The 16224-nt window shown below is 38.7% G+C and overlaps 1 protein-coding gene across 1 annotated transcript; it reads right to left on the bottom strand.

Moving 5' to 3' along the window:
* Positions 1–2859: 2859 nt before the first annotated feature.
* On the bottom strand, positions 2860–15261 carry LIN7C (lin-7 homolog C, crumbs cell polarity complex component). The gene is made up of 5 exons (XM_079930098.1): positions 15196–15261; positions 11558–11676; positions 11227–11298; positions 9298–9507; positions 2860–8701 (listed from the first exon to the last, which is right to left on the bottom strand). Exons 1-5 carry the CDS (start codon positions 15230–15232, stop codon positions 8546–8548), a joined length of 594 nt encoding a protein of 197 aa, XP_079786224.1. The 5' UTR covers positions 15233–15261; the 3' UTR covers positions 2860–8545.
* Positions 15262–16224: the final 963 nt, after the last annotated feature.

The following is a 16224-nucleotide window of genomic DNA, read 5'->3' as shown; positions in this document are numbered from 1 at the left end:
GTACATGGCAGGAAACAAAACAGAGGCCTGCCTGTCCTCAAGAAGTTTATGATCTTGGAGGGGGAGTGGGCTGACAAAATAGACAAATACCTATCAGCAGAGGGCGAAGGAGATTTCAGGCTGAGGGAACAGCAAGTATAAAGGCCTGTCATGTTGGAGAAAGGGGACGAGTGGGACTAGAGAGGGGAAATAGTGTGAGGAAGGCTGCAGAGGCTGGCCATACAGGGCTGGGGGGTCATGGTGAGGTGCTTAGATTAGTATTCCAGCTGGGGTGGGGAGCCAGTGGAAATAAATGGTAAGGACAACTAATAGAAAGGGATCATGAGCACAGAGTAAATCCTTAAAAGATAGTGCTAGGGGCTTCCCTGGTGGCGCAGTGGTTGAGAGTCCACCTGCCGATGCAGGGGACACGGGTTCGTCCCTGGTCCGGGAAGATCCCACATGCCGCGGAGCGGCTGGGCCCGTGAGCCATGGCCGCTGAGCCTGCGCGTCTGGAGCCTGTGCTCCACAACGGGAGAGGCCACAACAGTGAGAGGCCCGCGTAGAGCAAAAAAAAAAAAAAAAAAAAAAAAAAAAAATAGTACTGTCACTGCAAGCATTATGGGACGTGCAGTTGGTGCTGTATGGAGGCTCCAAAGAAAATCACAAAGCTAGCTGCTCAGATATGGTAGGCCCGTGTCCCTGAGCCCATCTCAGCCCAGAATGTGAAGGGACTGTGGCATCACAGGTTGTGAACCTTGACAAGTGATTTAATGTCCCTGAGACATCTAATGTCTTAGGGACATTTAATGTCCCTAAGAGTCTTATTTTCTCTTTGGCTCTCAGCCTTCTTACCCTGCTGGACTTCCTAACACTCATCACCACCTAAAAGTACATTAAGTTTTCTTGTTCCTCTGACTCTCCTGCTTTTGTGCATGTGTGACACAGGACTCTAGCTCAAAAAAGAAAACATCTAAACCAAAAACACCTAGACTTCCCTGGTGGTCCAGTGGTTAAGACTCTGCACTTCCAATGCAGGGGGTCGGGGTTCGATCCCTGGTCAGGGGACTAGATTCCACATGCCGCAACTAAAAAAAAGATGCTGCGTGCTGCAACTAAAGATCCCGCATGCCACAACTAAAGATCCCACATGCCACAACTAAAACCCAGAGCAGCCAAATAAACAAACAAAAACCCACCCAAATCACTGAGAAAGCTAAGAAATGAGGAAAAAAAGATATGTATGTATGTATAACTGAATCACTTTGCTGTACACCTGAAACTAACACAACATTGTACTTCAACTATACTTCAATTAAAAAACGAAAAAAAAACTATTGGGAATTCCCTGGTGGTCCAGCGGTTGTGACTCAGCATTTTCACTGCCGTGGTCCTGGGTTCAATCCCTGGTTGGGGAACTAAGATCTTGCAAGTTGCGTGGCGCGGCCAGAAAAACCAAACCAAAGCAAAACAAAAAAACTATTATATATAGCATGGATAAACAACAAGATCTACTGTATAGCACAGGGAACTCCACATATCCTGTGATAAACCATAATGGAAAAGAATATGAAGAACAATGTGTAGAAATGAATCACTTTGCTGTACAGCACAAATGAACATTGTACAATAAATCAACTATACTTCAGTAAGTTTTTTAAAAAATGAATGAGAGGAGGGGACTTCCCTGGTGGTGCAGTGGTTAAGACTCCATGCTTCCACTGCAGGGGGCACAGGTTCAATCCCTGGTTGGGGAACTAAGATTCCGCATGTCACATGGCATGGCCAGAAAAAAAAAAAAAGAGGAAAATACTAGTTAAAAGTGCAGTGTGGCACTGGTGGAAAAGTATGGGTTTTGAAAACAAATTTGGGATTTAATCTTGGCTGTGTTAATCACTAACAGTGTGATTCTGGAAAAACTATTTGGTTTCTCTGATTCTGTGAAAGTTATGTGCCCCTATCTTGGTGTACACCATCGTTATTGTTTTTATATGGTTCCAGTGTAAGTTCTTGATCTACCTGTGGAATTATGAAAAGTAAGCCAATTCAAGAGGGTATATATAACAAGTCACCATACTGTGCTAGGCGATGGGGGAACAAATGTGAACAGAACAGTTGGGATCCTTCTTGCTGTGATTAGAACTTAAAAATTCTAATGGGAAGGCACAATTAAGCACGTAACATAAACAAGGAAACAAGGTGTTGCCATATTAATAGAGGAACCTACCTTTAGATGGAACAGATGGAGGCTTAACAGAGGTGGTGACTCCAGCTTACACCTGAATGAGCAGCCACCCAGGGGAAGAACCAGAGGGCAAGCCTTCCAGCGAGGGGGATTTGGAGTGGAGTAGAGCAAATGGGGCACTAGGATGAGACGAGGCTTGAGAGGAAGTGGGGAATGGATTATGCAGAACCTTTTCAATCATGGCAAGGGATCTGGATTTTATCCTAAGCACAAGGGGAAGTTTTGAGGGAACAGCACAATCAGCTGTGGCTGAATTACTGCTTTGCATCAGGCACGCACAAGGAGCCAGCACAAACCTTTACAGGGTGAAATGGCCAGAGACAAACGCTCATGTTCCCATCAGAGCAGGGGCTGCTGCAGAAACGCCTCTCCTCAGTGCTGAATATTCTGCCACTGCCAACTCCTGGAAAGTCCTTGAGTTGAGAACGATACAGCTAATTTAGTAACTGGCAGCCTAAAAAGAAAAAGCTAAGTTCTGAGGGGCTGATAAGCCCAGGAAGCCACTGGAGGCACAGCCCAATTACACAGATGCATGGGTGTTATAAGCATTTCAACCACAGCAAAGAACCCCTCCCCTCATCCCCAGAGGCCAGGACTCCATCATTTCTTAACCAAAACCATTTCTACTGAGACCCTTTTATTGCACAGAGGAGGAGCCACATTTAATTTTGCTTCAGCACCCATTTTCAATAGTGATGCCACCAGAACATGGATTCTTATGCATTTGTTTTCTAGGGCTGCCATAGTGAAGTACCACAAACTGGGTGGCTTGAAGAAATTTAACGTTCCAGTTTTGGAGGCTCGAAGTCCCAGATCAAGCTGTCCATAGGCCTGGTTCCTTCTGAGGGCTGAGGGAGAGAATCTGTTCATGCCTCTCCTTGTTTCTGGTGGTTTGCTGTTAATCTTTGACATTTCTTGGCTTGTAGAACTATCACCCCAATCTCTGCCTTCATCTTCCCATGGTGTTCTCCCTGTGCATATGTGTCCAAATTTACCTTTTGTTTTAATAAGGACGGCAGCCATACTAGAGTAGGCACACCCTAATCATCTCACTTTATCATCTCTAAAGACCCTATCTCCAAATGAAGTCACATTCTGAGGGGTTAAGACTCCAACATATCTTTTGGGGGTGGGGGAGACAACACACAATTCAACCCACAATACCTTAAAACACAAAGTCAAAAATTAGCACCTAAACTCTGGGTTCAATGTACGTCAAGTAAGAGATACCAGAAATAAAAATTTTCCCTTGGCTATTTCATGCTTTCAGATTGCACTTCTCTGCCAAATAAAAAACAAAATTAAACGTTTGGGTTTTTGTTACTCTCTGATGAAATGCAGTAACTGCCATGTAAAGGGACCTTATCTGCAGCCAACGGCTAAAGTTTTTAATCCAATTGTTTAGAACAACTCTGGAGAGACTAACAAATTAGAATTCTTCCAAGCTTTCTCTCCTAAAGAAAACTTTTTAAAAGGACCAAATCTTGACTGTGTCCAAAATATGCTTCTGTAGCTGATGAGAATTAGGAGAGCTCTTACACATAACTTGCTGTTGGTGTGAAGTGCTTGTCCTTTTTTTTTTTTAAAAGAAGTTTAAATCAAAATAAAGTTGACAAATGGGCTCTGCATGAATTTACTTTTGCTCTGTATATAAAGTGAGTCCTAAAGATTTCACGCAGGCTTTCTGCCACCAAAGAAATAAATGTACAAAAAACTGCCACTGAAGAAATACATGTACAAAACTTTTCATCATATTAAAACCAGAATAATCAATGATAATGAATATAACAAAACTAGAATTTAAAGATTTAGAGAATGGGTATTCTGGTTTACTAAAATTTTGAAGAAACTGAGGGCTAACAATAAATATATTTCGTTGTACCCCTGGTTGCTTGTATAATTTTATGCCTTTAAAAAATTCACTATGGTGAATTATGCCTTGTATTGTCTGAAGCCCATTCCAGCAATCCACTGTCTCTAGGACATATCCTCCCCACAAATTGCTTTTCTGATTGAACAAGTCCCTTATTGGGACTTATTTTCTTATGATTTTCATTCTGAATGCGACCTCAACCCTACATCCCTCAAACTCCAATACTTTTAGAATTCCAGGAGTTTCTTTGATCAGAGTGAAATCTGAAAATTCCTATGCATCTTATTTCTTATTTTCAAGCATAATTTAAAGGTTGCTTATCTGTTTTCTAGGCATCAAAAATAAGAACTTGCTAATTTTAATTATTTGGCCACAATGTCTTCCTTTAGCTAATAAGGTCCTGAAGCTATTATACTCGAAAATAACAGCAAACACAAACAAACAGCACTTACTATGCAGGCACCTTTCTAAGGGATTTACAGATCATATGACACGTATAGGCATCCTTACTACACACGACAGATGAAGGAACTAAGGCACAGAGAGGTAACTTGTGTAAGATTACACAGTCATAGTGAATCTAGGATTACAAATCAGGACAGTCAGGCTCCAGATTCTGTGCTCTCAATCACATGCCAGACAGCCTCTCTTAAAATAATACAAGAGAATCTTTTCTGCAGTTTACGTTTTACGAAAGGCAAAGCAAAATATGGGAATTTGAAGTTTCATTCCAGTAACCACCAGAGTATGCTTTTACCTCATTTAAAAGTTATTTTATACATTTCTTTCAGAAGCACATTGTGTAGTTGCATCAAAATTTTTCAAATCCAAAGAACAAGAATATAACTAATACAAATTTATTTTAAATAAGCCTTTGAAGCAGAATTAAATTGATAAATGAAGCCATCCACTGAAAAAGCGTTAAATCCATTTTGGCTATTATATTCCTTTACTTCAAACTTAAAGTAGAAGCATACTGTTTACTAACGTTTTTAAAAACTATGTCCAGATACAAATTAGTTTGGAAGTTCTTGAAAGTTAATGTGGAAGCAATTTGGGCTTTTCCACTATTTCATCATTATAGAACTACAACCACCTTTGAAGAAACACTGTTAGTAACATTTTGGACAATAAAAACTATAAACCAGATTGTCAGTAGAGGAACAACAAAAATATATGTTAGAAAATTCATAAACATACATTTATTCAGGAAATACAATTACTAGAGTCCTTAATATTTCAATGATCATTCCACATAATAAAATACTCACAACATATATTCTTTTAAGTCTACATCAAGTCATGCTGACATTCTTTTCAGATAATCCGTAGCCATCTCTTCTATTAAATGCTATAATATCCATTTGTATTGTAAACAAAGTATTGAGCCAAAGTACTTGAGCAAAGTAACTTTCAAAAATTTAGAAGAGGAAGACAATGTTTTGTTTTTTAAAAAACACATCTGAATTATCAAACCCCAAAGAATTAGGCCACTACAACCTAGTGTTATACTAATGGATAAAGTGGCCATATGAAGGTAGCACATAATTATCAATGAAAATATTTCTCATCTGTAACTTTTAAATATGCTTCTCAAATAATAAACATTTATTTTTGAAAGTTTTAAAGGGAAAGGGGGCAGAAAGATGACAGACATTAAAAATTTACATTTAAACTACTGATATTTTACTTAAAAAAAAAAGAAAGAAAAAGGGAGGCTGTAGTTACTTCCCAAATAAGGAATGCCAAGTACCTTTATTTCCTAAAGAAATTACTAAGAAATTGTACCAATCATTACATTTGCAGCTATTTAGTAGTAGCTGTAAACTGAATTATTCTGATACTTCCAAAAGTGTACTTAGAGCATTTTATAAAGGGGAAAACAAGTGGTTCTCAACCCTCGGTGTCCTTTAGAACCAGCTGGAAAGCTCTGAAAAACTAAGCATCTGGTCCCACCTCAGAGATTCTGATTGAGTTGGTATCAGATGGGACTCAAGTGTCATTATTTTTTAAAGGCCTGCAGGGTATTCTAATGTGCAGCTAAGGCTGAGAATCACTGAGTCAACTCATTTTGAAATACCAAGAAAATAAATGGAAATTGGGAAGGGAAGATAATTTATATTTATAATTTACAAATCAAACACCTACTATATACTTACTATGTACCTAGTTATGTTCATGAATCATACATTTATAAGATGAAAATTGCCTTCATTTCCTCACTATACTAGACCACTATCGTACATCTCTGCCACTGAATGACTGCATTTTTCTATGGTCAGGATTTAAAATTCTGGGATACGCTATGAAAACTGCATTAAAGAAAATAAACTACTGCTACTCATGCTCAACGGGAGCAAGCAAAACTACTGTATTTGGCTCTTTTAAGCTATCCATATTTTAAGAATTACAAATAAGTGCCAACCCACACAAAGAACAGATTGTGGATTACTCTAGAAGAAACAAAAAATAGCTTACTCAACTTACTAAGTTTCAACACCAAGAAAGGTTTAACTTGGCTGAAAGTTCTGAAACAGCTGAGATACTGAACCAGGAAGCTATAATTTATAATGAAATGTTGACACACCCTTAAAAGCTACTGCAGCTGTAGTAATACTAAGATTTCTTCAGGGTTTAGTTACCATGTAATGCAAGAATACAAGCATAACAATAATATTACTGTTTTTATATGCACCGATACCGCTCTTTAATATATAAAGCTCTACAACAAATACCTCTAATTATTTTACAATTAAATTAAGTCTGTAACTCTTCTACACTACTTTGGTCTCAACATTTTTAAAACATCAATTAATTTGGAAATATACAATTTAATAACATGATCCTATCAATAACAAGCACATTTTGTAGTGGACTAAAGACACATTCAACCATGCAATCCAGTGTTCAATACCTAAAAGATAAATAACAATGCTGACTTTTATTCTGAAAATCATTGGAAACTGGAATAATCTTTTAAGACTCACAGTGCTCACAAACATGCAGAAAAAGATACACATTTCTATTCTTCCTGAAGGAATGTCACAAAATGCCCACTCTTTACACAGGGTTGATAATTATTGTAAATTCCTTATGTATTTCAATCCATTATTTTCTTTCTAGCACCTGTCACTTAAAATTTCTAAAAGCCTGACAAATGTTCCTGTAAGTTGTGTCTGAAAATGAACCTTACCTCTTTAATTTCTGCCTTTAAAAAGACCTCAGTCACCGTCATCCACTAATAGCTGCCTTTCAGTAAAACAGTGACATCCAGTGGACAAATCAAAGTATCTCAGAATTCCCATCATTATAACTGAATCATAAAGATCACATCTCTAAATCCAACTAGTGAATGAGTTCTTACTCATTTTGACAAAGCGTCTGCAGATTCTTATGAATGTATCACCTCATGATTTCTATATATCTTAAATATACCCTTCTATCTTTTTCCTATTTAATATCAAGTCTTTAAATTGAGCTACTTAAGTGTGTGTAACTCTTTAGCCTAGTGAGGTTAAAGGTATTACTTTTTCTTCTTTGCTATTTCCCACCACTGGCTTATTAACTGGCTCATCTCTAGAAATGGAACGATGAAAATATAAGAAATATATTTAAATAAAAATGAATAGCATTAAAAAAATTTGCAAAAGATGAAACCTAAACCTCTTTTTGCATTTGTAATTTATGATATATTGTTGACTATAAATAGAAAGATGTTATCAGTATTGCTAACAATCAAATTACATTCTCTTGCCTCACTACTCAAATATTATGAAAGAATACATATTTTAGCAATGATTGTATCAGTGTTTAAAAACTTTTATAAATCAGTATAAATGAATATTCATTATATATTATGTTTAAATAAAAGTAAAAAACTTCCACTGTGCTGAGTTATAATTTACCATTGATAATATATATTATGTGTGTGTTCCAAATACAAAACGCATCAATGTTAACATTGATAGTGTAATAAACTGCTGTAGCTGAGACTGTTATGTTTAATTTCTTGGAAAACCATAAAGAAATGTTACAGGTGAAAAAAAAAGCAAAGAAAAGAATGGAGAACTGTTATTTTTAAATAAGCAGCCAAATAAAGAAAACTTTTTTTCCCTAAAAAAAGGTTAAGAATGTAAAAGTACATTTTAATATTAAAAAAGCATTTTTAAAAATCTATAACAACTTTATGACAAAATCTGCATTTGTTGAAAAAGGCCTGTAAAAACAGCAGGACGGAATCGCCCTCATCACCTTTTTACTTTTTCTTGTCAGAAAAAAGTGTATGCATCTCTGGAACCATAAATGATGTTAAAATAGGCATTTATAAAATGGCAAGGAGGATTTCACGGGAAGTGTTTTTGTTTTTTTTTTACAATCATTGGCATTGCGGCCATCAGTAGGTCACAAGTAAAACTTCTCTATCTAAAAGCAAAATGGAGTGTAAAGTTTTAGGTCTGTTGCCTGCGTTTTGCTGATCTCATTTTTTCAAAGCGTGACTCCATTTCTTCCAAGACCTTGGGTGTGTACCGTACTACTAATTTAACCTTTCCTTGAGCTGCTTTCAGCAGTTCTACAGCTTTTTCATGATGTTCTCCTTCAACGCTCTAGGAAAAGAAAAACCACACAGACACAAACACAATTAATATCTAGGTTTTGTAAGTAACTCAAAATGAAAAATGTTTAAAATATACACAAGTAAAAAATTTTTAATGTTGTATTTCAAACTATAAACCTATGAAATAATCCTGCTTTATCATTTTAATCAGTGTAAAATCCTCTGCTAAACCATATTCTGTTTGTAGTTTAGGAACTGGTTCTTTAGGTTCCAAATAATTAGCATATCAATGTACATGCCCTATTATTTCACTAGGTTAGAAGTAAATCAGGCAATTGCCATTCTATAAGACTAAATTGAGGATAGACTTTTAATTTAATGTATTGCCTTAACTACTAAGGACCTTAGTTACTTCATAAAAATCACACTAAGCATTGTTAATTTACATTGGAAAGAAGCAAAACACACCCAAAGTGCTTCAAAAAGTATCACTCTACTAAACAGTAGTGCCTAAGATTCCCCCAAGGGATTTCTAAACTACAAAGCTTCTTTGGTTTTTCCCTACATCTTCTGTTTCTATAACTCAAGTACACCCCCAAGTGGTCACAACACATTGCTACAAGTAGAAATAAAATGCATCCCTACCACTCCATTAACAGAAAGGAGTTGATCTCCTCGCTTGAGACCCCCGTGTCTATCAGCAATTCCACCTGGAATTATTCGGGATATATAGATTGGAGAGTTTTGTTCTTTGCCTCCCATAATATTGAATCCAAGGCCTTCTTCTGTTTTTGGGAGCTCAACAACTCGAGGATGAGAATGTCCTTCACTGGCAGCAAATGCAGCAACAGTAGCCTGAAAGAAAATTTTACGTACTTAAAAAAACAGGACATTTGTTCACTTCATTCTTTTTTTTTTTTTTTTTTTTTTGCGGTATCCGGACGCGCAGGCTCAGCGGCCATGGCTCACGGGCCCAGCTGCTCCGCGGCATGTGGGATCTTCCCGGACCCGGGTACGAACCCGTGTCCCCTGCATCGGCAGGCGGACTCTCAACCACTGCGCCACCAGTGAAGCCCCTGTTCACTTCATTCTTTTGTCCCTTTTTAAAAAACACTTTTGAAGTAAATATTTTTGACGTCTGAATGCCCACAAATGCACTGACAGTGAAGGTAAGCTAAGCAGATGGTGTTTTAAGGAGGATGAGTGAAAAGCCTACCCTGGGATTATGCAGGAGTGTTAAGGTCGTTCAGGCCACTCCTAGGCCTTCCAGTGCCCAGAACTTCTGTGCAGTGCTTGGCAAGCAGGCTTGCTAGGAAGATGAACAATGTGCACACTAAAGAGGAGAACCCCTCCCCTCACATGCCAGCAGCCCTGAGCTCTGGGGGCTGGGAAGCCTGGCCCCTCCAGGGGCTTCTGGGCAGGGCGCAGCCCACCTACGCAACCTGTACAGAGGCAGCTGTCCTTGTAATGCAGTCATTCTGGCGGCTGTACTATTTGCACTGTATACTAACTCATCAAGAAATAACTCAATATTGAAAAAAAGAGGGGTACACAGAGTCAATGTGAATTGTGAAACAGAGCCACATCTTTAAAACTTTCAAATTTAGACTAATCTAGACTAATTCTAACAGAGTTGAGATTCTGGGTTTCATTTTGCTTTTAAAGATAATTAAGTAATCTGGTACTCTTTTTTTTGTGTTGGATCAGGGTACGTGAGCAAACATGGGAAGGAAGAGAGAAAGAAAATCAAGATTTGTTGAATACCACCACATTCTAAGCTCTGAAAGAGGCCTCATTTTACAGATAATGGAACTGAGGCTCAGAAATTCAGGCAGCTGTGAAAGTCAGCAATTAAACCCAAGTTTTAATCGTTTTTTCCTACTCTGTCAAATAATACCCACATGTTTAAGTGTTTGTACTCAACAGAGAATCCAATACTGCCTTTTGTGAACCAGTAACTATCAATGAAAAACTACCTGTTAATGACTAGTTCTAGTTTAAGTCACTTACTGCCGATATTTACTTATTCTAACCACATATGATGGACACTGAGGTCAATGCCTGAATTATCTGAGGAAAATACTGGCAGAGAAAAGCACATAAAACCTACCACCTGCAGCTCTGAAGAGGTAACCTCCTATTTGCAGAGTTAACGTTAAGGAGAAAGTGAAGCGCAACTTGGAGGGAGTACCCCAGATCTACCATTAACTATTTGCGTGGTTTGAGGTAAGTAACCTAATCTGATGCTTCCCCACCAATAAAGTGAGGCTAATAATTCATACCTCAGAATTCTGATGAATATTTAAATAATGATATATACATTACATATAGCAACTATGTATATATGTATTATTTGTGTGCAAGTATATTTTTAATGCATCATCTAAACTGCATAAAATATCTTCTGTAAAACCAATTAAAAAAGTCCTATTTCTCAGGAATCGAGAAGTTTAGTGTACCCTGAAAGATACTGTTAGTTTTCAAAATAAGCCTATCGTGAATCTAATAATTGCACATTTTAAACCTTTAATTTATGAAGAATCCTCTCCCTTTTAATAAATGAAAAAAATGTACCTTTGCAGTCGCATTAGCTCTCACTTCAGGACTGCTACTGATGTCCACAGTCTCGTAAACATGTTCATATACCTGCAAAACCCGAAGTTATTATTGCGATTTTTAATCTCAGAATATACCATGTTTGAGCTCTTTGTGAAGTTACTGAATGTGTTAAAATTTTAGACAAAGTTATGCATCTTTGTAAAATGTTTTTCTATTAGAAATTCCAAAAACAAGAGAGGCAGGTTCTAAAGTTCACTTTTTTAAGAAACTCTGAACCCAAATTTCAGAATATTACCTTACCCTAATTAACTCAGATTTTTAGTAAATTTTAATACCATTTACTCACCTCTCTTACAGCATTGCAGAATTCACTTTGAAGGACTCTTTGTAAAGCCTGCAGTTTCTGTGGCGGTACCTCTCCACTCCTTTGCAGTTTTTCCAACAATTCAATTGCTCTACAAATATCTATAGTTAAACAAACACACACTGATAGATAATTTTCTCAGAATATTCTCTAATATTTATTTCTTTTTTGGCCATGCCACGCAACATGCAGGCTCTCAGTTCCCCATCTAGGAACTGAACCCGTGCCCCCTGCAGTGGAAGCATGGAGTCTTAACCACTGGACTGCCAGGGAAGTCCCAGAATACTCTCTAAATGCTTGTGTAACAGCGCAGCATTTAGGATTCATTCCTTAACGACTAACAAGAAATACGTATAACACAGAGAGAAAAAGCATGAGTATGAACTTGTGTGTGGTGTGTTTGTGTGTGTGTTCATGTATGGAGGATGGGAATGTAAAGTCTGAGAAGAATGTTAAATTTTACTGTGGATTAGGAATACTGATGTTGCACCAGCATAAAATCTGGAAAACAGCACCTTTGAGAGACACAGGAAAATCAAATATAAAGTACTAAATGTCACAGGAAAGGACTGGAGCTCAAATGTCATAGACACATGAACACTGTACTGCTTCAGAAAAGCTGACAGTATTACCAGAAGCTATTTAGTCAATAAAAATTTACCTACCATCATTAGTAACCAAAGCACTGAACAGTATAAAACAGTGTGCTAGTGAAATCACTGTTTATTTCCCAAAAGGAAACGTAATATGTATGTAGATAGGAAAACTCTTCAATAATAGGTGCAGTTACTCGCAGGAACACATTTAAAACAATGATAGAAGTGAATAAAATTAACTGGTCTGTTTTCAACTTAGGATCATTAACACAGTGTATTTGGGATACACAGTGTATGGGATTCTACACATCTATACAGATACATTAAGCATGTTAGGCAATTCTCATTGGGAAGTGTGAGGCTAAGTATTTTAGGAATTAAGAAATTTTATAAGATTCAGTCAAGTTCCAACACTGTCTAACTCTCGTTGGAGTTTTGTTTTTAACTTTTTTGTACCACAGGGGGCTATAGTACCTATTATTCTAAATTGTTTTGTATTTTCTAAACATGTATTTGACTGAGCTTGTCTTTATTAAAACACTGTGAATCTGGTCTCAGTAACAGCTGTGTGATCTTGGGCAAGTTACTTAACCTCCCTGTGTCTGTTTTCCACTGTAAAATGGAAATAGCAGTATCTCCTTTATAAGAATTACTTGAAGACTAAAACAAAAATACACGGTAAGGGTCTGGCATATAGCGAGCATAAATGTTATGTTACATCAGGACCAATTAATCATAAGAAACAAGGGATTCTACACATCTATACAAATACATTAAGCATGTTAGGCAGGTCTCATTGGGAAGTGTGAGGGTAAGTATTTTATGAATTAAGAAATTTTACAAGATTCGGTCATGTTCCAACACTGACTATCTCCCTTGGATTTTTGTTTTTAACTTTTTTTGTACCACAGGGGGCTAGAGTACCTATTATTCTAAATTCCTTGCCTCCTTTTGTCTTAAATGGAAGAAGTTCTGAATTTTATATTATACTGAAGGACTGGAACTTTTTTCTTTATAGAATTCGTATGTGTTTGCATCTGGAAACCTAGGAATAAATTGTAGTGAAGAAAGAAGTAGATTCTTCAATTTCAGGTAATAAAAGCTTAAACTGTTGTTAATCCAATGCAATGGAAAAAGACTTTCCCCATTCTGATCTCCCACCACCAGAATGGCTGGTGAATGAGGAGTGCTGGTTCATCAAATATTCTAACTTACAAAATTACAATATGTAAGCTCTATAAAAATTTCCAATTAACAAAAAACTGAAAAAGTAAAATACTCTTTACTGAACCTACACTGTACCCAGTATGTGCTCAAAGGGGTTCCACTGAATCTTGTTTTGACGACTTTGAAGGCATTCAGGATCTTGATCATATGCACTATTTTTATATTGTAGGATTGCTGGAAGAGTTTCTTAATAAAGTCTGTTAAACATAATGCTAAGTATTAAGAATCAGAGTTGGTGTAATCTGACTTTTTTATTCTGCTAAATGGCATCCACTGGCAGTTCATCCTACTAAGGTTCTGAGCTGTGGAACTACTGTGGAACTAAAATGAACTCTTAAATAGGAGAAAACAAAGCCATGACTACCAAAACTAAATGCCAGAGGTGAAGTTTCATATTTTGTACTGCACTTAAAAATACAAAAGACCACCAACATGTTAGAATCCTACACCTGGCTTTCAAAGAAAAACACCTACTCCTGTTAACACCAAACAAATTTGTTCCCATCTACAAAGCACAGTGTCATTGTGTTCAGGGAGAAGATGTCACAGTCTTAGGCCTAACTTAGCAAGTCTTCCCAGAGTAGCTACTCCTCTGTCAAAAATGATACTTTAATTAATGGTCTGGTGGGCTGGAGAAAAACAACATCACTTGTAAAGAGACTTACAAATAGTGAACACCATAAGGGATAAACAATGTTAAGCGTGCACTAGTTTGTGTGAAGGCATGAGGAAAGACTCCACATACAATTCTAAAAATGTATTCCTTTCTTAGAGCAGAAGTTAATATTCAGAGTGTAAATGCAAATGCTAATATTTTCAAGATATTTTCAATCTCCATCCTATACTTTGTTTACTACTAGAACTCCAAATGTTTAGTTTGTACTTTTTGACTCTTACCGATGACTTCTAATACTGGTGTGTCAAAAGTATGCTTGAAATTATTTGAAATAAAGCATTTGGGGAAGAGTGGAATGCTGAAAATCTGCAACAGGACACTTTAAGGCTCATAGCCTTGTACCTCCACTGGCTTTTCCGTTTCTAATTACTCAGCAGAACGGGTTTTATTTTCCTTGACAGCCTGCTCTAAAAAGCAAGCCACCAGCCAGTTAGCAATCGTAGGATTTGTAAAGAAGGAATAAGGCTGCACTTTCAAGTATTTTACAATCTACCACGATTCCGCCTAGTTATGTAACCTTCTTCCCAAGACCAGCTCAGTAGGAGTGTTTTTAAAGCACCTTCTCCGTACCCGGGAGGGGCCCCACAGCCAGGAAATACCCCCAATACGAATACAAGTGAGGTTGTGGTGGAAGTAATGATGCGTTTTGTGCACAAATAAGGGGACGCGGGAACGTTCTGTGGGAACGCGCTGTGTGTCCGGGCTGGGTGGGTGAAGGCGGGGACACTGGGTTGTGCACGCATCAACACCGGGCAGTGCGTGTAGCCTGTCCGAACTGGGCGTGTGTTGTTTGCTCAGCTTGACACATCTCTGAACGCTGCGTCTGCCGTGCCCACCCAGGGAGAGCGTGTGCAGCGTTGTGTCCGCGAATGCAGACAGGTCGTGGTGAACTGTGCTGTGCTCCCGAACGGTTCGTGTGAACACAGGACGGGTCTGAGGATCAGTCAGGAACAGCAAGCGGCCTCCCCGGGGCCGGGCGCAGCAACGTCGGCGGCCACCGGCGCCAGCGCGAGGGACAACCTGGTTCCGGGTCTCGGAGCTTGGCTGCCCCACGCCCCCCGGGGATAAGGCACTCCCCAACCCCCTCCGCCCACGTCGGTCCCTGCCTCGGCCCCACTCACCCCTCTCCAGTCGCACAGGTTCCCCCAGCGCCGCCATCTTCTCCCTTTGCTTGTAGACCCACAGGAAATGACGACACAGGGGCTGAGGTGGAGGGGAGGGGCCTAGCGGGAGCCAGGAGCCCGGAACAGGGGCCGGCCAGTATCGCGAGAACGGGAGCGGTGTTTCCGAGCGTCGTGGCCGTCTCTAGAGTATGGGGTACCTATGTGCCGGGCTTCCGAGGTCGGTCTTGTGCTGCAGCTGCAGCGGTCGTAAAGTTCTCAAATCCTCCGGCCAACTACGATTGAAAAGAGCCCCTTTCCCGACTCGTGCCCCCTGCGTGGGGATTCAAGCCTTATCCCACTCTCTTGGGAACTCTTGGCTCCACGTGGGAGAGTCTGGATTCTTGTTCCACCTTGACCATTCGTGGCTCTGTGAGCCTGGACTGCTCACTTATCCTCTTTCGGCCTCAGTTTCCCCCTCTGTCCGACAAAGAGTCCTGTCTCCGAGTTCTTTACATTCTTAAACAATGAGATTCGATGACAGGTGTGTAAATGAAATATAAAGTCTCCATTTGTGGCTGCATTGCTTTAATTGATTTAACAATCCAAGGCATGAATTTTCCCTAGAAATCTGTTTGTGAATAAGGATGGAAAGTGCAAAAAGCATGAAACATACCTGGGTGAGCGAGAAAATAAGGCACTTTGGTGCACCCCAAAGCAACAATTTAAAAAAGCTGATCCAAAATCTTATGTAAATGAAATATTGGGAAGCAAATAATATTCTTAACACATTATAGATTCTTAGGGCCACTTTTGAAATTCATGAACCAAGAAAAGTTTTAGACCTTAGTTTAAGTGAAATATTAATTTGCCCAGTATTCAAATTCCACTAACATTTATTTGAGCGGTAGTCTATGCTGACAAACAACTTTTCAACACTTCATGACAGGATTGTTTTAACCTCCTGGTTGCCCCAGATCCACCCTTTCCATTCAACTATAATGTTTTCTTCTAATCCATCCGAATGCCACCATTATACTCTCTTTTCCC

The sequence above is a fragment of the Stenella coeruleoalba genome (genome assembly GCF_951394435.1).
Source record: "Stenella coeruleoalba genome assembly, chromosome: 8".
Classification (NCBI taxonomy): Eukaryota; Metazoa; Chordata; class Mammalia; order Artiodactyla; family Delphinidae; genus Stenella; species Stenella coeruleoalba.
Note: the sequence above shows the minus strand (reverse complement) of the source record. Positions and strands in the feature narration are given on the sequence as shown.

Excerpts from the sequence above, each read along its gene's own strand:
- LIN7C (XM_079930098.1), bottom strand. The coding sequence starts at position 15,232 with ATGGCGGCGCTGGGGGAACCTGTGCGACTGGAGAGGG. Across the intron at positions 11,677-15,195 it reads ACCTGTGCGACTGGAGAGGG|ATATTTGTAGAGCAATTGAA; the intron begins GTGAGTGGGGCC and ends GTTTAACTATAG. Across the intron at positions 11,299-11,557 it reads TCTGCAATGCTGTAAGAGAG|GTATATGAACATGTTTACGA; the intron begins GTGAGTAAATGG and ends CGGGTTTTGCAG.